The 25,788-nt window shown below is 42.9% G+C and overlaps 1 protein-coding gene across 1 annotated transcript in view; it reads left to right on the plus strand.

Moving 5' to 3' along the window:
• The window catches only part of LOC118943839 (protein eyes shut homolog), a 71,926-nt gene that overhangs the window by 40,562 nt on the left and 5,576 nt on the right, over nt 1-25,788 (plus strand). Inside the window, exons 7-8 of the mRNA XM_036959920.1 lie at nt 11,167-11,357; nt 15,851-15,942. Coding sequence (XP_036815815.1) covers nt 11,167-11,357; nt 15,851-15,942 — 283 coding nt within the window. The remainder of the gene's footprint in view (nt 1-11,166; nt 11,358-15,850; nt 15,943-25,788) is intronic.

The following is a 25,788-nucleotide window of genomic DNA, read 5'->3' on the forward strand; positions in this document are numbered from 1 at the left end:
TAAAGCTATGTGATCATTTTCTGGAATTTTCCAAGCTGTTTAAAGGCACAGTCAACTTAGTGTATGTAAACTTCTGACCCAGTGGAATTGTGATACGCTGAATGATAAGTTAAATAATCTGTCTGTAAACAATTGTTGGAAAAATTACTTGTCATGCACAAAGTAGATGTCCTAACCGACTTGCCAAAACTATAGTTTGTTAACAAAAAATGTGGAGTGGTTGAAAAACGAGTTTTAATGACTCCAACCTAAGTGTATGTAAACTAGTTTTAATGACTCCAACCTAAGTGTATGTAAACTAGTTTTAATGACTCCAACCTAAGTGTATGTCAACTTCCGACTTCAACTGTATATAATAACAATCAAAATGTCTTTCCACCTCAAGAAATTACAAAGTGCATCCTGAATTAATTTGGTTTCTTGTTCAATTGACTGGTCATGCTGAAATCCTGAATAGTTGTGTATGTACACTATACATCAAATACACATTTTAAACTACCGTGTTGTCAGGATGTAAAATAAGCTTTTGTCCTGTGATTGTACTGGATCACCCTTTAAAATGACTCATTAGATAGTGAGGGATGTGGTTTTAATCCTACTAATAAGATCTCCATGCTCTGTAATTGACTATGTGTATTAATGAATCATCATCTAGTGACCTTGGCTTATCAATGCCACTTTCCCGACATTCAGTTCATAACCAGTACAGCAGTGGCTGTAGTGTAGTTGTAGGGAATTCATTGTAGCTTACAGCACCTCATGTAGAGGTGCTCCTGATGTGAGACATTTGTTGAAAGATCATAGAATCCCTAGAATGTTGTCAGCCAGCACACGTACAAAAAGCTCAGCCCATCACGGAGATATAGATTCTCTTCAGCTGATCACCTTGAAGCGGTTTTCCACCTATATTTGCTATTCCCAGATAAAAGTCAATATAGAGAGGGCCATGAAGAATAGACTAGTAAACTCTTATATCCACAGAAGGCTCTACCCTTAACAGAAAAACCACATGATTTCACATCAAATTTGAATTGTTAAATTATTGGGACAACATGTGTTTTTGGAACACTTCACACGTTTTCACATGTGTAGTTTAATGTTTTCACATGTGTAGTTTAATGTTTTCACATGTGTAGTTTAATGTTTTCACATGTGTAGTTTAATGTTATCACATGTGTAGTTTAATGTTTTCACATGTGTAGTTTAATGTTATCACATGTGTAGTTTAATGTTTTCACATGTGTAGTTTAATGTTTTCACATGTGTAGTTTAATGTTTTCACGTGTAGTTTAATGTTATCACATGTGTAGTTTAATGTTTTCACATGTGTAGTTTAATGTTATCACATGTGTAGTTTAATGTTTTCACATGTGTAGTTTAATGTTATCACATGTGTAGTTTAATGTTTTCACATGTGTAGTTTAATGTTATCACATGTGTAGTTTAATGTTATCACATGTGTAGTTTAATGTTTTCACATGTGTAGTTTAATGTTATCACATGTGTAGTTTAATGTTTTCACATGTGTAGTTTAATGTTATCACATGTGTAGTTTAATGTTTTCACATGTGTAGTTTAATGTTATCACATGTGTAGTTTAATGTTTTCACGTGTAGTTTAATGTTATCACATGTGTAGTTTAATGTTTTCACATGTGTAGTTTAATGTTATCACATGTGTAGTTTAATGTTTTCACATGTGTAGTTTAATGTTATCACATGTGTAGTTTAATGTTATCACATGTGTAGTTTAATGTTTTCACATGTGTAGTTTAATGTTTTCACATGTGTAGTTTAATGTTTTCACATGTGTAGTTTAATGTTATCACATGTGTAGTTTAATGTTTTCACATGTGTAGTTTAATGTTATCACATGTGTAGTTTAATGTTATCACATGTGTAGTTTAATGTTTTCACATGTGTAGTTTAATGTTATCACATGTGTAGTTTAATGTTTTCACATGTGTAGTTTAATGTTATCACATGTGTAGTTTAATGTTATCACATGTGTAGTTTAATGTTTTCACATGTGTAGTTTAATGTTTTCACATGTGTAGTTTAATGTTTTCACATGTGTAGTTTAATGTTTTCACATGTGTAGTTTAATGTTATCACATGTGTAGTTTAATGTTTTCACATGTGTAGTTTAATGTTTTCACATGTGTAGTTTAATGTTTTCACATGTGTAGTTTAATGTTTTCACATGTGTAGTTTAATGTTTTCTCATGTGTAGTTTAATGTTTTCACATGTTGCTTTACGTGTTGTCACCTATTATCACATTAACTTCACATAAGATCACATGAAATTCCAGTGTTTTTTCCATAAGGGTAGAATACTGATCCATATTTGTATGAGACTCAGTTGGCACAGCACGGGCTCAAATACATGATTCTAATACTTGTCTTTTAAATGTTTTTATTGCAGTTTTTATCAATTAAAACAAACACTATACATCTGACTGTATCAAATAAGGTTTATATTCCGATAGGCCTATGTCCTGTACTTCCAATGAGTGTAACTTTACCTCCCAATGTACATCTGACTGTATCAAATAAGGTTTATTTCGATAGGCCTATGTCCTGTGCTTCCAATGAGTGTAACTTTACCTAACTGTCCATGCAACATTTTCATTGCCTCATGAGTATTAAACAGACATACACGGACTTCCATATTACTTCCACATTTGGTACCAACTTCTTCGTCTTGTGCAGGGGATTAAAAATACCACATTTACATCACAGTAGTACTTCACATCAGAAATACAAGAACACTTTCAATCAATGTGTCTGATTTAGACATATATTCTATCAGACGAACGGGCTGCTCAGGACGCGTCGTTTTGTATATGGTTTGTCTCAGTCTGACAGAGTTGGCTAACGACACAGTGAAATTCATATTGTTTGTCTCAGTCTGACAGAGGGGGCTAACGACACAGTGAAATTCATATTGTTTGTCTCAGTCTGACAGAGGTGGCTAACGACACAGTGACATTCATATTGTTTGTCTCAGTCTTACAGAGGTGGCTAACGACACAGTGAAATTCATATTGTTTGTCTCAGTCTGACAGAGGTGGCTAACGACACAGTGAAATTCATATTGTTTGTCTCAGTCTTACAGAGGTGGCTAACGACACAGTGAAATTCATATCGTTTGTCTCAGTCTGACAGAGGTGGCTAACGACACAGTGAAATTCATATCGTTTGTCTCAATCTGACAGAGGTGGCTAACGACACAGTGAAATTCATATTGTTTGTCTCAGTCTGACAGAGGTGGCTAACGACACAGTGACATTCATATTGTTTGTCTCAGTCTGACAGAGGTGGCTAACGACACAGTGAAATTCATATTGTTTGTCTCAGTCTGACAGAGGTGGCTAACGACACAGTGAAATTCATATCGTTTGTCTCAGTCTGACAGAGGTGGCTAACGACACAGTGAAATTCATATCGTTTGTCTCAGTCTGACAGAGGTGGCTAACGACACAGTGAAATTCATATCGTTTGTCTCAGTCTGACAGAGGTGGCTAACGACACAGTGAAATTCATATCGTTTGTCTCAGTCTGACAGAGGTGGCTAACGACACAGTGAAATTCATATCGTTTGTCTCAGTCTGACAGAGGTGGCTAACGACACAGTGAAATTCATATCGTTTGTCTCAGTCTGACAGAGGTGGCTAACGACACAGTGATATTTATGTAAGGAGTAGTACAGAAATTCTGCAATTTTGTGGTGTTTTTTTTACCATTACTCATAACTTCATAATACATTTGAACAGTAAACAACAAGTAATCCTTCATGTGCTGTCAAGCACCAAATCATTTTAATTTAGCTGCTTCCAAACACTAATGTAAAGTAGGCATGAGCCAGCCGTTCACATAGTTGCTAATACACTGTACACCAAGGTAGTAAATTACATTGAGAGGGGTTAAGTAAGACACACAAAGGACAAATATTTTCATTAAAAAAAACTTAGGAAGAATGGGAACTTAAAATCAATTAATGAAGCCAACTATAGACAGCGGGATGTAATTGATATGGACTTAATGTCTCCGATATAACATAATAGCAGGACGTGAGTCTTCTTCTGTGGTTGATTTGTCAGGCAGCATAATGAACTGACTGATTGAAGGTGTCATCGGACTGAGATAAGATAAGGTCATGAACCTCTCCCTGGCCTCTTGTAATCTTTCCCCTGGGGGGGTGGGGGGGGGGCATGTTTTATTAGCTAAATGGATGGAAACAGACAATGCTTGTGCAATCCTGTACTCAACTTGAATGGGAAAAAAATAATTTATTTGAATGTTTCTACATGATGTTGACAATCTTAAAGGGGCAAGCTGAGATTCAAACATCTATAAAGTGGTCACTCTGCCTAACGGATGTGTCAATCACAGATTGGCTCTTTAACGAACATAGCACACTGTATCTACTTTTGATTCCCTATACATTATATATATATATACACTACCGTTCAAAAGGTTGGGGTCACTTAGAAATGTCCTTGTTTTTGAAAGAAAAGCTTTCAAAGCTTTTATTTTGGCAGTTAACCCACTGTTCCTAGGCCGTCATTGAAAATAAGAATTTGTTCTTAACTGACTTGCCTAGTTAAATAAATAAAAATAACATAACATTGATCAGAAATACAGTGCAGACATTGTTAATGTTGTAGCCAGGATGGTAACTACATTAAAATCTAGTTATACTGGAGGATGATAGCTACTGGAGGATGATAGCCAGGATGGTAACTACATTAAAGGCCAGTTATACTGGAGGATGATAGCTACTGGAGGATGATAGCTACTGGAGGATGATAGCTACTGGAGGATGATAGCTACTGGAGCATGATAGCTACTGGAGCATGATAGCTACTGGAGGATGATAGCCAGGATAGTAACTACATTAAAGGCTAGTTATACTGGAGGATGATAGCTACTGGAGGATGATAGCTACCGGAGGATGATAGCCAGGATGGTAACTACATTAAAGGCTAGTTATACTGGAGGATGATAGCTATTAGAGGATGATAGCTACTGGAGGATGATAGCCAGGATGGTAACTACATTAAAGGCTAGTTATACTGGAGGATGATAGCTACTGGAGGATGATAGCTACTGGAGGATGATAGCCAGGATGGTAACTACATTAAAGGCCAGTTATACTGGAGGATGATAGCTATTAGAGGATGATAGCTACTGGAGGATGATAGCCAGGATGGTAACTACATTAAAGGCTAGTTATACTGGAGGATGATAGCTACTGGAGGATGATAGCTACTGGAGGATGATAGCCAGGATGGTAACTACATTAAAGGCCAGTTATACTGGAGGATGATAGCCAGGATGGTAACTACAGTAAAACCTGATAATTTAAGGTAGCTAGTGGAAAAGGAGAGACCTGGGAGAGACACTGGAGCTAACTGTTAATGAGGCATACCCCTGCCTCGTGGCAGCAGTTAGCAGCCACTCACGAACACACACACACACACACGTGCGCGCACACACCAGCCTCAGACTGCATCAAAGCCTACATCAGACCAAACAAGGGCTTTAAAATTAATGAATGGCTTTGTCTCTGAGGGGTAATTTTCCATCATCAGCATTGGCAAACCCTATTGTCAGGGACTGAATAGGGAGGGAGGGAGAGCGGGGAGAGGGAGAGCAAGAGGGAGAGAGCACACCGTTGTTAGCTTGCATTTATCCTCATTAATTCTCAGATCACAGTCAATTCTCTTTCTCTCTCCCTGATAATTCTCTCTTTTTCTCTCTCTCTCTCTCCCTGATTAATTCTCTCTCTCTCTCTCTCCCTGAAAATTATCTCTCTCTCTCTCCCTGAAAAATCTCTCTCTCTCTCTCCCTGAAAATTCTCTCTCTCGCTTCCTGATAATTCTCTTTCTCTTCCTGATAATTATCTCTCTCTCTCCCTGAAAATTCTCCCTTTCTCTCGCTTCCTGATAATTATCTCTCTCTTCCTGATCATTATCTCTCTCTTCCTGATAATTATCTCTCTCTCCCTGATAATTCTCCCTTTCTCTCGCTTCCTGATAATTATCTCTCTCTTCCTGATCATTATCTCTCACTTCCTGATAATTATCTCTCTCTCCCTGATAATTCTCTGTCTTTTCTTTCTCCTCAGGGTATTGGTCCTATTCCTGTCCAGAGAGAAGGAGGGTCAGACGGAGGGGGGGGGGGGGGGGGGGGGGGGGGGGGGGGTGTTAAGGTTAGCCCATCTACCCTGGAGGCCACCCTGCGTCAGATCAAACAGGCTGGTCTATTGGGACTCAAAGTCTAACTGATATTGATAGAGGTCTCGCTTCTAGCAGCTCGATAAATCACGACAACAACCTAAAAGAGGCTGAGTTCTGAGGTGTAGCCATTTAACAGTGATCTGTCTGTCTGATGTCTGGGGTGTAGCCATTTAACAGTGATCTGTCTGATGTCTGGGGTGTAGCCATTTAACAGTGATCTGTCTGATTTCTGATGTGTAGCCATTTAACAGTGATCTGGCTGGCTGATTTCTGAGGTGTCGCCATTTAACAGCGATCTGTCTGATTTCTGATGTGTAGCCATTTAACAGTGATCTGGCTGATTTCTGAGGTGTAGCCATTTAACAGTGATCTGGCTTATTTCTGAGGTGTAGCCATTTAACAGTGATCTGGCTTATTTCTGAGGTGTAGCCATTTAACAGTGATCTGGCTGATTTCTGAGGTGTAGCCATGTAATAGTGATCTGGCTGATTTCTGAGGTGTAGCCTTTTAACAGTGAAAAGAAGAAATAGAAGAAGAACTACAATACAGGTGTATTAGGGAGCGCTTATGATTATAACAGGGTTTTTCAGACGGGTTGGGGCTATTTTTTGTCAACAAATAGCAACGTTTGTCGCAAACGAGGAATACAGTACATAAAGCATGATGAGATTCTCTAATGCTCTCTCTGCCCCAAATTACTGGAGTCTGAGTCAGTCTCTTAAAACGGTCTGCGTCACTACCCTCAATAAACTTCCAGGCATATTAGAACAAGCCTTCCTGAAATGTCCCATAATTGCCTTACTGACACGGATGATATGAAGCAGAATATCATGGTATACAATGAGCCATGTAATAAAGTTGTATGATTAAATTCCTTTCAGCCTTTCTTCTCTTTCCTCCGCCTCTCTACCTTCAGTATATTATGTCATTTACATGCTTCACGGCTTGTAGCAAAGCAATCCTATTTACCCCTTTACAACCCATAAATGGAAGAGGTGTGAGGGCTTTTAACAATCGCAGGACAATATATTTTTTCATTCACAGAGCTAAAAGGGTCTATGCTGTTAATGTGTGATTTTATTATCAGTTTATATGTTTGTAAAGACTACAGTATTTGGGGTCGTGCAGCAGAAATGTTTTCCCTCTTATGAAATCTGTCAACATTCCTTCCTCATAAATACGTTTGCAAACACATAATTCTTCAAGAGTGCATTGATGGAAAAATGTATTCCCATCATGCTTTAAGTTTTTCTGCCAGTCAACAGAAAACATTTTTCTACGAGCAGCTTCTACCAAGTCTCCGTGGCCCTATAGTGTTTACCCATCGGAGAGCTCCAGCACAGTTGTTTTTCACATCATCATTTTCTTACCAGTAACTACACCCTGGCTTTAATTCCGCTCTGGTGAATGCAGACTAATCAATCTCTCTCAGTTACCATCTGCATGTCCTTAGCCATTGTCTTCGTACTGTACTGTACAGTCTGGCTTGTGGATCGTCAGTCTCCTAAGTGAACTAGAAGAGCTACATATGCTTTGTGTTGAGTGTTCTTGCTTGCATCTATCTGCTTTAGTAAATATTTAGACAATAACCATGTCCATGTTTGCACTTGTTGTGAATCATTTTCTACCCCAGTTTGATTACCGTAAGGTTTCTTGTAGTGTGGCATGTTTAGATAGTAAAAGCCCATCTCCACTCCACACCTCCACTGAGAAAAGCATAACAAAAAGGATGATCACTTTGTCACCTGCGATGAATAAAGCTAATATTTCCATATACCCTGCCAATTAGAGACAAATACAAGACACGCCAAGGCTACGGTCCACCCTCGTCTTTACCTCATTATAGGCAGGGTAGGGCCACATTTCAGAACTCCTAATGTGCATCCCAAATGGCACCCTATTCCCTATATTCCAATGGGGCCTTGGTCAAAAGTAGTGCACTATATAGGCAGTAGGGTGACATTTGGGACGTAGTCCTAGTTGATCTAGAATTGTTATGGCTTGTGTTTCCAGCTGTGAATCTTTCCTCTTTCCTTTTAATCAGTGTTCAGTGCTGGACAATTACAGGCCCTAATATTCATAAAGAACCTTCGGTTAGAGAGAGACATGGCTTTGAAAGAGGGTAGGCTGGGATGTCTGACAGCATTAAACAGCGAGAGGGCTTGAATTGATCCGTGACTCCTGCAGACATTTTACGTCTTAGCTTTGAGGAAAAGATCTTTACCCTGGACAATAAATACAAATGTTAATGAATTGCTCTGCATTCTGGGACTAAGAAATCCATTCCATGTGATGTTTTCACAGTTGGTAGTGGCAGCCAATGTTGACGTAACTATTGTACAGTTAAAACTCCCATCACCATTACTGTGTTATGCATTGAGTCTGAGTGAGTTTAGAAGTGAGATAAAGACTTAATAATGAGCCTCCAAAATATGCATTCAGTAACAGGTGCCATACAGTCTATGTATTGGCACCACAAGATAACACACAACTGACTCATGTAAAGGAGATTTGTAGGGGGCCTATATATTTTGTTATTCATGGTATACCAGTGATGAACTCTCAAGAAAACCAAAGAAACACAGCTCCCTGCCTCCCCTGACACTCTGTAGGAGGGGCAATCACAATCAGAAGCCTTTGATACATTATTTCTGTTCAGATCCATATTTCATATTTCTATGAAGAACGCTAAGGCTCCGTCCCAAATGGTACCCTATTCCCTATATAGTGCACTACTTTTGATCAAATGTAGTGCACTGTCTACAGAAGAGCGTGCCATTTGGGAGGCATCCTAGAACTCTCTATGGAGCGTAATTACATTTCAAGGCTGGCGTTGTAACTTATCACACACTCAGTTGAAGGGTCCTTTTTTTTTTATCATTTTGCCCCAGACCCCTGGCGCTGCTTCCTAGACTGACAAACTCAGTAGGGATGACGTGTTGCATTGCAGCTGAATAGTGGCATACCAATCAGACAGTTTTCATATAAGTAGAAGTCAGAAGTTTACATATACACTTAGGTTTGAGTCATTAAAACTTGTTTTTCAACCACTCCACAAATGTAGTTTTGGCAAGTCGGTTAGGACATCTACTTTGTGCATGACACAAGTAATTTTTCCAACAATTGTTTACAGACAGATTATTTCACTTATAATTCACTGTATCACAATTCCAGTGGGTCAGAAGTTCAGTAAATTGACTGTGCCTTTAAACAGCTTGGAAAATTCCAGAAAATTATGTCGTGGCTTTAGAAGCTTCCGATAGGCTAATTGACATCATTTGAGTCAATTGGAGATGTACCTGTATATGCATTTCAAGGCCTACCTTCAAACTCAATGCCTCTTTGCTTGACATCATGGAAAAATCAAAAGAAATCAGCCAAGACCTCAGAAAAGAATTGTAGACCTCCACAAATCTTGTTCATCCTTGGGAGCAATTTCCAAACGCCTAAAGGTACTGCGTTCCTCTGTACAAACAATAGTACGCAAGTATAAACACCATGATACCACGCAGCCGTCATACCGCTCAGGAAGGAGACGTGTTCTGTCTCCTAGAGATGAACGTACTTTGGTGCGAAAAGTGCAAATCAATCCCAGAACAACAGCAAAGGACCTTGTGAAGATGCTGGAGGAAACAGGTACAAAGTATCTATATCCACAGTAAAACGAGTCCTATATCGACACAATCTGAAAGGCCGCTCATCATGGAAGAAGCCACTGCTCCACAACCGCCATGAAAAAGCCAGACTATCGTTTGCAACTGCACATGGGGACAAAGATTGTACTATTTGGAGAACTGTCCTCTGGTCTGATGTTTGGAGGAAAAATGGGAAGGCTTGCAAGCTGTGAAGCACAGGGGTGGCAGCATCATGTTGTGGGGTAGCTTTGCTGCAGGAGGGACTGGTGCACTTCACGAAATAGATGGCATGATGAGTGAGGAAAAATGTTGTGCATATATTGAAGCAACATCTCAAGACATCAGTCAGGAAGTTAATGCTTGGTTGCAAATGGGTCTTCCAAATGGACAATGACCCCAAGCATGCTTCCAAAGTTGTGGCAAAATGGCTTAAGGACAACAAAGTCAAGGTATTGGAGTGGCCATCACAAAGCCCTGACCTCAATCTTATAGAACATTTGTTCTATTTGTTTTTCAGAACTGAAAAAGCATGTGTGAGCAAGGAGGCCTACAAACCTGACTCAGTTACACCAGCTCTGTCAGGAGGAATGGGCAAAATTCACCCAACTTATTGTGGGAAGCTTGTTGGAGGCTACCCGAAACGTTTGACCCAAGTTAAACAATTTAAATGTAATGCTACCAAATACTAATTGAGTGTATGTAAACTTCTGACCCACTTCTGAATGTGATGAAAGAAATAAAAGCTGAAATAAATAATTCGCTCTACTATTATTCTGACATTTCACACTCTTAAAATAAAGTGGTGATCCTAACTGGCCTAAAACAGGGAATTTTTTACTAGGATTAAATGTCAGAAATTGTGAAAAAGTGAGTTTAAATGTATTTGGCTAAGGTGTATGTAAACTTTCAACTTCAACAGTTCCAACAAGGTATTTATTTATATTAACTCATGAAGTCAGTTAAGAACAAATTCGTATTTGCAATGCCAGCCTAGAATAGGGTTAACTGCCTTGTTCAGGGGCAGAACTGCATATTTTTACCTTGTCAGCTCGGGGATTCGATCTAGCAACCTTTCAGTTACTGGCCCAACGCTCTAACCACTAGGCTACCTGCCTCCCCATAAGATACAGACAATATATAGGAGACAAAATCATCACTTCTATACATTCGACACAATAGCCAATTTCTCAGTGCTCTGTACTGTGAGGGTGTTTTGTGAAATATTACACTTTTCTAAGTTGCTCGTCATCTCCCCGTCTCTCTCCCACCCCCTTTTCCCATCTCCAGACTCCAGCTACGTCCAGTACTCTGGTAATTCCTACTTGGAGTTTGAGGGCATAGACCTTGGTGCCAACAACAACATCACTGTGAGGTTTCAGACCCAGGAGGCCCAGGGGACCATCCTGTACGTTGACCAAGGAGCAGTGACCAGGGGCTTCTTTTTCATGAAACTCTTCATCCAGGAGGGAATGCTACAGGTGAGGCTTTTTTCTGAGTACCAAATGGCACCCTATTCCCTATATAGTGCACTTCTTTTGACCAGGGCTCATGAGACTCAATAACTTGAAAGATAAAGGTTTTGTCCCAAATGGCACCCTATTCTCTCTATCTGCTATGGGAGGCCCTATGGGCTCTGGTCAACAGACTACATAGGGTTATGTTTGGGACACAGCCTCTATGTTTCTAGTCTCTATGAAGTCTTTGATTATTTTCTGTTTCATTGTTGTTTACAGTACTTTACTGCCTATATCGGCTGATGCAGCCTAGAATTGTGCATGTTTTGTGGACTATAGTGCTTTGTGGTATGTTTTTTACCAAACAATTGATGCACTATGTAGCAGAATATTATCATCACCCTGTTCTGATGTAGCAGACTATTATCATCACCCTGTTCTGATGTAGCAGACTGTTATCATCACCCTGTTCTGATGCATCATGTAGCAGACTATTATCATCACCCTGTTCTGATGCACCATGTAGCAGACTATTATCATCACCCTGTTCTGATGCATCATGTAGCAGACTATTATCATCACCCTGTTCTGATGTAGCAGACTATTAGCATCACCCTGTTCTGATGTACCATGTATCAGACTATTATCATCACCCTGTTCTGATATAGCATACTATTATCATCACCCTGTTATGATGCACCATGTAGCAGACTATTATCATCACCCTGTTCTGATATAGCATACTATTATCATCACCCTGTTATGATGCACCATGTAGCAGACTATTATCATCACCCTGTTCTGATGTACCATTTATCAGACTATTATCATCACCCTGTTCTGATGTACCATTTATCAGACTCTTATCATCACCCTGTTCTGATGTAGCATACTATTATCATGACCCTGTTCTGATGCACCATGTATCAGACTATTATCATCACCCTGTTCTGATGTACCATGTAGCAGACTATTATCATCACCCTGTTCTGATGTACCATGTATCAGACTCTTATCATCACCCTGTTCTGATGCACCATGTAGCAGACTATTATCATCACCCTGTTCTGATGTACCATGTAGCAGACTATTATCATCACCCTGTTCTGGTGTATCAGACTATTATCATCACCCTGTTCTGATGCACCATGTAGCAGACTATTATCATCACCCTGTTCTGATGTACCATGTAGCAGATTATTATCATCACCCTGTTCTGATGTACCATGTAGCAGACTATTATCATCACCCTGTTCTTATGTACCATGTAGCAGACTATTTGCATCACCCTCCTCTGATGTACCATGTAGCAGACTCTTATCATCACCCTGTTCTGGTGTATCAGACTATTATCATCACCCTGTTCTGATGCATCATGTAGCAGACTATTATCATCACCCTGTTCTGATGTAGCAGACTATTAGCATCACCCTGTTCTGATGTACCATGTATCAGACTATTATCATCACCCTGTTCTGATATAGCATACTATTATCATCACCCTGTTATGATGCACCATGTAGCAGACTATTATCATCACCCTGTTCTGATATAGCATACTATTATCATCACCCTGTTATGATGCACCATGTAGCAGACTATTATCATCACCCTGTTCTGATGTACCATTTATCAGACTATTATCATCACCCTGTTCTGATGTACCATTTATCAGACTCTTATCATCACCCTGTTCTGATGCACCATGTATCAGACTATTATCATCACCCTGTTCTGATGTACCATGTAGCAGACTATTATCATCACCCTGTTCTGATGTACCATGTATCAGACTCTTATCATCACCCTGTTCTGATGCACCATGTAGCAGACTATTATCATCACCCTGTTCTGATGTACCATGTAGCAGACTATTATCATCACCCTGTTCTGATGTACCATGTAGCAGACTATTATCATCACCCTGTTCTGGTGTATCAGACTATTATCATCACCCTGTTCTGATGCACCATGTAGCAGACTATTATCATCACCCTGTTCTGATGCACCATGAAGCAGATTATTATCATCACCCTGTTCTGATGTACCATGTAGCAGACTATTATCATCACCCTGTTCTTATGTACCATGTAGCAGACTATTTGCATCACCCTCCTCTGATGTACCATGTAGCAGATTCTTATCATCACCCTGTTCTGGTGTATCAGACTATTATCATCACCCTGTTCTGATGTACCATGTAGCAGATTATTATCATCACCCTGTTCTGATGTACCATGTAGCAGATTATTATCATCACCCTGTTCTGATGTAGCAGACTTTTATCACCACCCTGTTCGGATGTAGTATGTATCAGACTATTATCATCACCCTGTTCTGATGCATCATGTATCAGATTATTATCATCACCCTGTTCTGATGTAGCAGACTATTATCATCACCCTGTTTTGATGCACCATGTCGCAGACTATTATCATCACCCTGTTCGGATGTAGTATGTATCAGACTATTATCATCACCCTGTTCTGATGCATCATGTATCAGATTATTATCATCACCCTGTTCTTATGTAGCAGACTATTATCATCACCCTGTTCTGATGTAGCAGACTATTATCATCACCCTGTTCGGATGTAGTATGTATCAGACTATTATCATCACCCTGTTCTGATGCATCATGTATCAGATTATTATCATCACCCTGTTCTGATGTAGCAGACTATTATCATCACCCTGTTTTGATGCACCATGTAGCAGACTATTATCATCACCCTGTTCTGATGCACCATGTAGCAGACTATTATCATCACCCTGTTCTGATGTACCATGTAGCAGATTATTATCATCACCCTGTTCTGATGTACCATGTAGCAGACTATTATCATCACCCTGTTCTTATGTACCATGTAGCAGACTATTTGCATCACCCTCCTCTGAAGTACCATGTAGCAGACTATTATCATCACCCTGTTCTGATGTAGCAGACTTTTATCACCACCCTGTTCTGATGCACCATGTATCCGACTATCATCATCACCCTGTTCTGATGCCACATGTAGGAGACTATTATCATCACCCTGTTCTGATGTACCATGTATCCGACTATCATCATCACCTTGTTCTGATGCCACATGTAGCAGACTATTATCATCACCCTGTTCTGATGTAGCAGACTATTATCATCACCCTGTTCGGATGTAGTATGTATCAGACTATTATCATCACCCTGTTCTGATATATCATGTATCAGATTATTATCATCACCCGTTTCTGATGTAGCAGACTATTGTCATCACCCTGTTTTGATGCACCATGTAGCAGACTATTATCATCACCCTGTTCTGATGCACCATGTAGCAGACTATTATCATCACCCTGTTCTGATGCCACATGTAGCAGATTATTATCATCACCCTGTTCTTATGTAGCAGACTATTATCATCACCCTGTTCTGATTCACCATGTAGCATACTATTATCATCACCCTGTTTGGATGTAGTATGTATCAGATTATTATCATCACCCTGTTCTGATGTAGCAGACTATTATCCTCACCCTGTTTTGATGCACCATGTAGCAGACTATTATCATCACCCTGTTCTGATGCCACATGTAGCAGACTATTATCATCACCCTGTTCTGATGTAGCAGACTATTATCATCACCCTGTTCTGATGTATCAGACTATTATCATCACCCTGTTCTGGTGCCACATGTAGCAGACTATTATCATCACCCTGTTCTGATGTAGCAGACTATTATCATCATCCTGTTCTGATGTATCAGACTATTATCATCACCCTGTTCTGATGCACCATGTAGCAGACTATTATCATCACCCTGTTCTGATGCACCATGTAGCAGACTATTATCATCACCCTGTTCTGGTGCCACATGTAGCAGACTATTATCATCGCCCTGTTCTGATGTACCAGACTATTATCATCACCCTGTTCTGATTCACCATGTATCAGACTATTATCATCACCCTGTTCTGATGTAGCAGACTATTATCATCACCCTGTTCTGATGCACCATGTAGCAGACTATTATCATCACCCTGTTCTGATGTACCATGTAGCAGATTATTATCATCACCCTGTTCTGATGTACCATGTAGCAGACTATTATCATCACCCTGTTCTGATGTAGCAGACTTTTATCACCACCCTGTTCTGATGCACCATGTATCCGACTATCATCATCACCTTGTTCTGATGCCACATGTAGGAGACTATTATCATCACCCTGTTCTGATGTAGCAGACTATTATCATCACCCTGTTCGGATGTAGTATGTATCAGACTATTATCATCACCCTGTTCTGATGCATCATGTATCAGATTATTATCATCACCCTGTTCTGATGTAGCAGACTATTATCATCACCCTGTTTTGATGCACCATGTAGCAGACTATTATCATCACCCTGTTCTGATGCACCATGTAGCAGATTATTATCATCACCCTGTTCTGATGTACCATGTAGCAGACTATTATCATCACCCTGTTCTGATGCACCATGTAGACTGTTTATTTTCTGTACTGTGTTTCAGTATGTCTTCTCCTGTAACCGAGAGGAAGGGATCAGAAGGATCAATACATTCATCCGTGTTGACGACGGCAATCCATACATCGTCTACGTCAGGTGGGTTTACTTTCTTAGGGATGTTGGGCCGCTTTTCCATATACAGAATAATCCTAGTCCTGGACAAAAAAGTGCTTTGAATGGAGAATCAGGACAGGGTTTAATCTATGTCTGGGAAACCACCTCCTAAAGATCCAATGAAGCTGTTTCAATCTAAATATCAAATCATTTCTTGGTAACAATTAAGTACCTTACTGTGATTTGTTTTCAATTCAAATTCTTAGCAAAGAGCAATTTCTCAAGCAATAATTTTGCTAGGACTGCCTGGGAGTGGTCTGAGTGGGGAGGGGACACTGAAAACCAGCTGTTATAGGCAGAGAGGTTTGGAACTCTCTTTCTTGTTGGTCTAATAACTAATTTACGTTTGGTGATGTCACCAGGCAGGCCAAAACTCCATCCCACCAAACAAAACAGGCTGAAATTTCAGGCAGTCTTTTCAAACAACTCATACACTAAAAGGGCATTATCATCATTTTCACAATTCCACAGTATTATTCCAGCCTCATAGTGTGGAAATGTATATAAAACACAGACAAATTCAGTTTTTGACTGCACTGGGCCTTTAATGAAAACATAAGCCTACTGCATAGAGGCTGGTACATGGTTAAAACAAGTTGTAACGAAGCATTATACCTGTAGGCCTAAAGAATCATCAGAATGGTTTACAAACCTGTAATGACATGGTAAATACAACATCATAAGCCTCATAGAATTAGCTTGAGATATGAATTTGTACCGATTGACATGCCCAATATGTTCCTAAGTTGTTTTGGGGTGTCAAAATACAATATCTCCAGTGAATGACAAGAGTTAGGCAGTTTCAAAATGATAAACTGATCAGCGCTCTAAAGTAATAAAAGTGGCCCTGCAGCTTCAAAATGTTTCTCATTTAAGGCTAAGGGCTGCTGGCTGTGACTTGATGCCAATTCCTCATTTTAAGTGTATTAGTCTGTCATGTCTGTTTTTCAATTGAATAAAAACCAGCATCACTTGAAAATGCAACAGCAGCACAAATCCATCATTACGCCCTGGCAGCAGCCAGTGTAGAGACAGAGAGAGGGAGAGCTGGCATAACCAGTGTAGAGACAGAGAGAGGGAGAGCTGGCATAACCAGTGTAGAGACAGAGAGAGAGAGAGCTGGCATAACCAGTGTAGAGACAGAGAGAGGGAGAGCTGGCATAACCAGTGTAGAGACAGAGAGAGGGGAGAGGGAGAGCTGGCATAACCAGTATAGAGACAGAGAGAGGGAGAGCTGGCATAACCAGTGTAGAGACAGAGAGAGGGAGAGCTGGCATAACCAGTGTAGAGACAGAGCGAGGGGAGAGGGAGAGCTGGCATAACCAGTATAGAGACAGAGAGAGGGAGAGCTGGCATAACCAGTGTAGAGACAGAGAGAGGGAGAGCTGGCATAACCAGTGTAGAAATAGAGGGGAGAGGGAGAGCTGGCATAACCAGTGTAGAGACGGAGGGAGGGGAGAGGGAGAGCTGGCATAACCAGTGTAGAGACAGAGCGAGAATAACCAGTGTAGAGATAGAGAGAGGGAGAGCTGGCATAACCAGTGTAGAGACAGAACGAGAGAGAGCTGGCATAACCAGTGTAGAGACAGAACGAGAGAGAGCTGGCATAACCAGTGTAGAGATAGAGGGAGAGCTGGCATAACCAGTGTAGAGACAGAGCGAGAGAGAGCTGGCATAACCAGTGTAGAGATAGAGAGAGAGGGAGAGCTGGCATAACCAGTGTAGAGATAGAGAGAGAGGGAGAGCTGGCATAACCAGTATAGAGACAGAGAGAGAGAGAGAGCTGGCATAACGAGTGTAGAGAGGGAGAGCTGGCATAACCAGTGTAGAGACAGAGAGAGAGAGAGCTGGCATAACCAGTTTAGAGATAGAGAGAGAGAGAGCTGGCATAACGAGTGTAGAGATAGAGAGAGGGAGAGCTGGCATAACCAGTGTAGAGACAGAGGGAGGGCGAGGGAGAGCTGGCATAACTAGTGTAGAGACGGAGGGAGGGGAGAGGGAGAGCTGGCATAACCAGTGTAGAGATAGAGAGGGAGAGCTGGCATAACCAGTGTAGAGACAGAGGGAGGGAGAGCTGGCATAACCAGTGTAGAGATAGAGAGAGGGAGAGCTGGCATAACCAGTGTAGAGACAGAGGGAGGGGAGAGGGAGAGCTGGCATAACCAGTATAGAGATAGAGAGAGGGAGAGCTGGCATAACCAGTATAGAGATAGAGAGAGGGAGAGCTGGCATAACCAGTATAGAGATAGAGAGAGGGAGAGCTGGCATAACCAGTGTAGAGACAGAGAGGGAGAGCTGGCATAACCAGTGTAGAGACAGAGAGAGAGAGAGCTGGCATAACCAGTTTAGAGACAGAGAGAGAGAGAGCTGGCATAACCAGTTTAGAGACAGAGAGAGAGAGAGCTGGCATAACCAGTGTAGAGACAGAGGGAGGGAGAGCTGGCATAACCAGTGTAGAGACAGAGAGAGGGAGAGCTGGCATAACGAGTGTAGAGAGGGAGAGCTGGCATAACCAGTGTAGAGATAGAGAGAGAGAGCTGGCATAACCAGTGTAGAGACAGAGAGAGGGAGAGCTGGCATAACCAGTGTAGAGACAGAGAGAGGGAGAGCTGGCATAACCAGTGTAGAGAGGGAGAGCTGGCATAACCAGTGTAGAGACAGAGAGAGGGAGAGCTGGCATAACCAGTGTAGAGAGGGAGAGCTGGCATAACCAGTGTAGAGACAGAGGGAGGGAGAGCTGGCATAACCAGTGTAGAGACAGAGAGAGGGAGAGCTGGCATAACGAGTGTAGAGAGGGAGAGCTGGCATAACCAGTGTAGAGATAGAGAGAGGGGAGAGCTGGCATAACCAGTGTAGAGATAGAGAGGGAGAGGGATGGCTGGAATAATCAGGGTAGAGAGAGAAGGAGGGAAGAGGGAGAGCTGGCATAATCAAATCAAATTGTATTGGTCACATACACATTGTTAGCGGATGTTATTGCGACTGGAGCGAAATGTTTATGATTCTAGTTCTGACAATGCAGTGATATCTAACAAGGAATTTAACAAATTCACAATGATTACGTTATACACACACAATGTAAGGGGATGGAATAAGAATATGTAAATAAAAATATATGAATTTGAGATGGCCGTGCGGCATAGACAAGATACAATAGATGGTATAAAATACTGTATACACACATACATACATACATACATACATACATACATACATACATACATACATACATACATACCTGCATACATATGAGATGAGTAATGTAGGATATGTAAACATTATTAAAGTGGAATTATTTAAAGTGACTAGTGATACCTTTATTAAATCCATTTATTAATTAAAGTGGCCAGTGGTTTGAGTCAGTATGTTGGCAGCAGCCTCTTTATGTTAGTGGTGGCTGTTTAACAGTCTGAACAGGCCTTGAGATAGAAGCTGTTTTTCAGTCTCTCGGTCCCAACTTTGATGCTCCTGTACTGACCTCGCCTTCTGGATGAAAGCGAGGTTAACAGGCAGTGGCTCGGGTGGTTGTTGTCCTTGATTATCTTTTTGGCCTTCCTGCAACAACGGGTGCTGTAGGTGTCCTGGAGGGCAGGTAGTTTGCCCCGGTGATGCGTTGTGCAGACCACACCACCCTCTGGAGAGCATTGCGGTTGAGAGCAGTTCAGTTGCCATACCAGGCGGTGATACAGCCCGACAGGATGCTCTCGATTGTGCATCTGTAAAAGTTTGTGAGGAATTTAGGTGACAAGACAAATTTCTTCAGCCTCCTGGGGTTGAAGAGGTGCTGTTGCACCTTCTTCACCACGCTGTCTGTGTGGGTGGACCATTTCAGTTTGTCCGTGATGTGTACACTGAGGAACTTAAAACTTTCCACCTTCTCCACTACTGTCCCGTTGACGTGGATAGGGGGGTGCTCCATCTGCTGTTTCCTGAAGTCCACAATCATCTCCTTTGTTTTGTTGACGTTGAGTGTGAGGTCATTTTCCTGACACCACACTCCGAGGGCCCTCACCTCCTCCCTGTTGGCTGTCTCATTGTTGTTGGTAATCAGGCCTACCACTGTAGTATCGTCTGCAAACTTGATTATTGAGTTGGAAGTGTGCGTGGCCACGCAGTCATTGGTGAACAGGGAGTACAGGAGAGGGCTGAGAACGCACTATTGTGGGGCCCCAGTGTTGAGGATCAGTGGGGTGGAGATGTTGTTTCCTACCTTCACCAACTGGGGGCGGCCCATCAGGAAGTCCAGGACCCAGTTGCACAGGGTGGGGTTGAGACCCAGGGTCTAGAGCTTAATGACGAGTTTGGAGGGTACTGTGGTGTTAAATGCTGAGCTGTAGTCGATGAACAACATTCTTACATAGGTATTCCTCTTGTCCAGATGGGTTAGTGCAGTGTGATTGCGTCGTCTGTGGACCTATTGGGGCGGTAAGCAAATTGGAGTGGGTCTAGGGTGTCAGGTAGGGTGGAGGTGATCTGATCCTTGACTAGTCTCTCAAAGCACTTCATGATGACAGAAGTGAGTGCAACGGGGCAATAGTCATTTATTTAAGTTACCTTAGATTTCTTGTGAACAGGAACAATGCTGGCCATCTTGAAGCATGTGGGGGCAACAGACTGGGATAGGGATTGATTGAATATGTCCGTAAACACACCAGCCAGCTGGTCTGCGCATGCTCTGAGGACGCGGCTAGGGATGCCGTCTGGGCCGGCAGCCTTGCGAGGGTTAACACGTTTAAATGTTTTACTCATGTCGGCCATGGAGAAGGAAAGCCCACAGTCTATGGTAGCGGGCCGTGTCGGTGGCACTGTGTTGTCCTCAAAGCGCACAGAGAAGTTGTTTAGTTTGTCTGGGAGCAAGACGTCGATGTCTGCGACGGGGCTGGTTTTCTTTTTGTAGTCCGTGATTGACTGTAGACCCTGCCACATATGTCTCGTGTCTGAATCCGTTGAATTGCGACTCCACTTTGTCTCTATACTGACGCTTTGCTTGTTTGATTGCCTTGAGAAAGGAATAACTACACTGTTTGTATTCAGTCATGTTTCCAGGAGCCTTGCCATGATTAAATGCAGTGGTTCGCGGTTTCAGTTTTGTGTGAATGCTGCCATCAATCCACAGTTTCTGATTAGAGAGAGAGGGAGGGAGAGGGAGAACTGGCATAACCAGTGTAGACACAGAGGGAGGGAGGGAGAGGGAGAACTGGCATAACCAGTATAGACACAGAGGGAGGGAGGGAGAGGGAAAACTGGCATAACCAGTGTAGAGACAGAGGGAGGGAAGAGGGAGAGCTGGCATAACCAGTGTAGAGACAGAGGGAGGGAGGGAGGGAATGAGGGAGAGCTGTCATAACCAGTGTAGAGACAGAGGGAGGGAAGAGGGAGAGCTGGCATAACCAGTGTAGACACAGAGGGAGGGAGGGAGGGAATGAGGGAGAGCTGTCATAACCAGTATAGACACAGAGGGAGGGAGGGAGAGGGAAAACTGGCATAACCAGTGTAGAGACAGAGGGAGGGAAGAGGGAGAGCTGGCATAACCAGTGTAGAGACAGAGGGAGGGAGGGAGGGAATGAGGGAGAGCTGTCATAACCAGTGTAGACACAGAGGGAGGGAGGGAGAGCTGTCATAACCAGTGTAGAGACAGAGGGAGGGAAGAGGGAGAGCTGGCATAACCAGTGTAGACACAGAGGGAGGGAGGGAGGGAATGAGGGAGAGCTGTCATAACCAGTGTAGACACAGAGGGATGGAGGGAGGGAGAGGGAGAACTGGCATAACCAGTGTAGACACAGAGGGAGGGAGGGAGAGGGAAAACTGGCATAACCAGTGTAGAGAAAGAGGGAGGGAATGAGGGAGAGCTGGCATAACCAGTGTAGAGAAAGAGGGAGAGCTGGCATAACCAGTGTAGAGAAAGAGGGAGGAAATGAGGGAGAGCTGGCATAACCAGTGTAGAGAAAGAGGGAGGGAAGAGGGAGAGCTGGCATAACCAGTGTAGAGACACAGGGAGGGAGAGGAGAAAACAGGTCTCCAAGCTTCACCTCGACTAAAGCAAATCTTTAGTGATGGGCTGATGACCACAGCCTCCATCTCTGTCTGATCCAGAGATAGAGCCACCACTGGGACAAGGATGGGCCTCCATCCCTCCCTCCTTCCCTCTATCCATCCCCAACATCACTGCTTCACCCACCTGTCCACCAGCCTGCTTCATTATAACGTTTGAACCTTTTAATAGATCTTCCCGTCCAAGACGAATTTCAATATGTTGAATAGAAATCCCCAGAGGCTGGGGCTGCATGGCTTCTGAAGGGTGGTGTCCCAAATGGAACTCTATTCCCTACATATTCCAGTACTTTTGACAAAAGTAGTGCACTAAATTGGGAATAGGATGCCATTTGTAATGCTTCTCAAGGACTCTGTCTGTCTGAGGGGCCTGGTGCCCTCTGGCTAGAGGCCAGGCAGTCCTTTTTCTCTGGCAGAGCGATCCTAAATTAACCACCTCCCTCCCTCCTCCACATCCTCCCTCCTTCCCTCCTCCACATCCTCCATCTCTCTCTTTCCGCGCCGGCTCTGGAGGAAGGACTTAGGTAGCCCCGGGTCTCTCTCTCTTCTCTCTCACCCCGATAGTTGTGCCACAGCCACCAAACACCACACAGCCAGCCTGCAAATGACAGGTTTAACAAATCAGGGTTGATTGCTTCCTAGACCTCCCTCCCTCTCTCCATCCTTCCATCCCTCCCCTCGACGAGGGGGTATCAGTAGGCACCAGGGAGGGAGGGATAGAGGGATGTAATGAAAGAGGGAGGAAGGGGAAGCACATCTGTGGACAGAGTACCCTCCAGCTGCACATAGTTATCCCAGAATCAGGTAATTATCTCCTCTCCCCTGTTGTTTGGAAAAGGGGCTGAATTAGCTTTGGAAATCTCCCAGTGGATCCTCACGGCTCGGCTCAGTGATGGCTCAGGCTCCAGTCCAGAGCAGGCTGGCTGTCCGACTCCAATACGCACAAGGTGTCTGAAGAGGGTAGGGGAGAGGCTGAAGGAAAAGGGGAAGGAAGAGGGGAGCGGAGGGTTGAGGCGAGGGAAGAGGGGAAGGAAGTGGGGAGGGAAGAGGGAGGGGAGAGGGGAAGAAAGACGGGAGGGAAGAGGGGAAGGATGACGGGAGGGAAGAGGGGAAGGAAGAAGGGAGGGAAGAGGGGAGGGAGGAGGGGAGGGATGAGGGGAAGGAAGAGGGTAGGAGAAGGAAAAGGGGAGGGGAAGGGAGGGGAGAGGGGAGGGATGAGGGTAAGGAAGAGGGGAGGGGAAGGGAGGGAAGAGGGGATGGGGAGGGGAGGGGAAGGGAGGGAAGAGGGGATGGGGAGGGGAGGGGAGTGAAGAGGGGTGGAGGTGGGTAGGGAATAAGGGAGGGAGGGGAGAGGGGAAGGAAGAGGGGAAGGAAGTGGGGAGGGGAAGGAAGAGGGGAGGGGAAGGAAGAGGGGAGGGGAAGGAAGCGGGAGGGGAGGTAAGAGGGGAGGAGGAGGTGGGTAGGGAATAAGGGAGGGAGGGGAGAGGGGAAGGAAGCGGGAGGGGAGGTAAGAGGGGAGGGGAAGGAAGCGGGAGGGGAGGTAAGAGGGGAGGGATGAGGGGAGGGGAAGGATGAGGGGAAGGAAGAGGGGAGGGGAAGGAAGCGGGAGGGGAGTGAAGAGGGGTGGAGGTGGGGAGGGAATAAGGGAGGGAGGGGAGAGGGGAAGGAAGAGGGGAGGGGAAGGAAGAGGGGAGGGGAAGGAAGAGGGGAAGGGGAGGGGAGAGGGGAAGGAAGAGGGGAGGGGAAGGAAGAGGGGAAGGGGAGGGGAGAGGGGAGGTAAGAGGGGAGGTAAGTGGGGAAGGAAGAGGGGAAGGGGAGGGGAGAGGGGAGGTAAGAGGGGAGGTAAGTGGGGAAGGAAGAGGGGAAATGGAAGGGTATAATAAAATAAAAGGGTATAAGTGCCCAGAGGAAAGTGGAATAAAAATACCTTGAGGTTAAATGTGACTCTGCTTCCCTGTCTCATCGGCCGGCCTTTGGTTGTGGTTGCTGCTGTTTATGGAGCTGCTGTTTATGATTGGTTTATTCTCATGGCACCCTAAATAGTTGAAATAGCTTATTGTAAAGGACGGTTGGGACAGAGATAAATCCACATATAGAAAGAATCCTGTAGATTATGTACTGCATTTGAAAGACATGAGACCTTATTCTCAATCTCCATACCACCAGAGTCAAAATGATCAGATAGGAAGTAAAAAATAAACTTTTAATTAACATATCAGTCTACATGACATGATAGCTGCTACCTGCTGTATCTGAAGTCCACCCTTACATATCATGACATGATAGCATCTAGTGTTTCATTACTCTGAGCCTTGATTGAGACATGAAATGATCCCTGAGTAACTGTGCCATGTTAAAAACACATTGATTCACTATCCTTACGTCTTAACTTTAGTTCAATATTTCATTATCAAATCAAATCATAATCTAATTTTATTTGTCACATGCGCCAAATACAACAGGTGTGGACCTTACCGTGAAATGGTTACTTGCAATCCCTTAACCAACAATATAGTTCAAGAAATAGTTACGAAAATATTTACAAAATAAACTAAAGTTAAAAAAAATATATACAAAAAAATACAGAAAAGTAACACAAGAAAATGACATAACAATAACGAGGATATATACGGGGGTAAGATGCACTCACGAGTCAATACGGGTCCCATAAAGTTGTGCACTATTGTGTACAGTGATACCCAATTCGTATGATACGTTACAAATGATTATGTGCATTTGTACAATATGTTAGGATTTTGTACGTGCTTAAGATCCATTTCTCTTCAACATGTTCACTAGCATACTACTTAGTATGAGGCAATATACTGACATGAATTCTATGTGGTATATTAGTGTGGATATTGGAACACAACTAACATGTCTATAATATAAATAAGATTGTGAATGCCATGCCCTGCTACTGTTTATGCTCTAGCAAGGCAATTCATGCCTTAATGCCTGCTGAATCATGTGAGAATGATGTTTGGATGTGGTCGGATGACTGATTAGTAGACAGAATGTAGTCAGATGACATATGGCTAGAGAGAATGTAGTCGGATGACATATGGTTAGAGAGGATGTGGTTAGATGACATATGGGTATTGACGATGTGGTTAGATGACATATGGGTAGAGAGGATGTGGTTAGATGACATATGGGTAGACAGGATGTGGTTAGATGACATATGGGTAGAGAGGATGTTGTTAGATGACATATGGGTAGAGAGGATGTGGTTAGATGACATATGGGTAGAGAGGATGTGGTTAGATGACATATGGGTAGAGAGGATGTGGTTAGATGACATATGGGTAGAGAGGATGTGGTTAGATGACATATGGGTAGAGAGGATGTGGTTAGATGACATATGGGTAGAGAGGATGTGGTTAGATGACATATGGTTAGAGAGGATGTGGTTAGATGACATATGGGTAGAGAGGATGTGGTTAGATGACATATGGTTAGAGAGGATGTGGTTAGATGACATATGGTTAGAGAGGATGTGGTTAGATGACATATGGGTATTGAGGATGTGGTTAGATGACATATGGTTAGAGAGGATGTGGTTAGATGACATATGGTTAGAGAGGATGTGGTTAGATGACATATGGGTAGAGAGGATGTGGTTAGATGACATATGGGTATTGAGGATGTGGTTAGATGACATATGGTTAGAGAGGATGTGGTTAGATGACATATGGGTATTGAGGATGTGGTTAGATGACATATGGGTAGAGAGGATGTGGTTAGATGACATATGGGTAGAGAGGATGTGGTTAG

The sequence above is a fragment of the Oncorhynchus mykiss genome, chromosome 23, assembly GCF_013265735.2.
Source record: "Oncorhynchus mykiss isolate Arlee chromosome 23, USDA_OmykA_1.1, whole genome shotgun sequence".
NCBI lineage: Eukaryota > Metazoa > Chordata > Actinopteri > Salmoniformes > Salmonidae > Oncorhynchus > Oncorhynchus mykiss.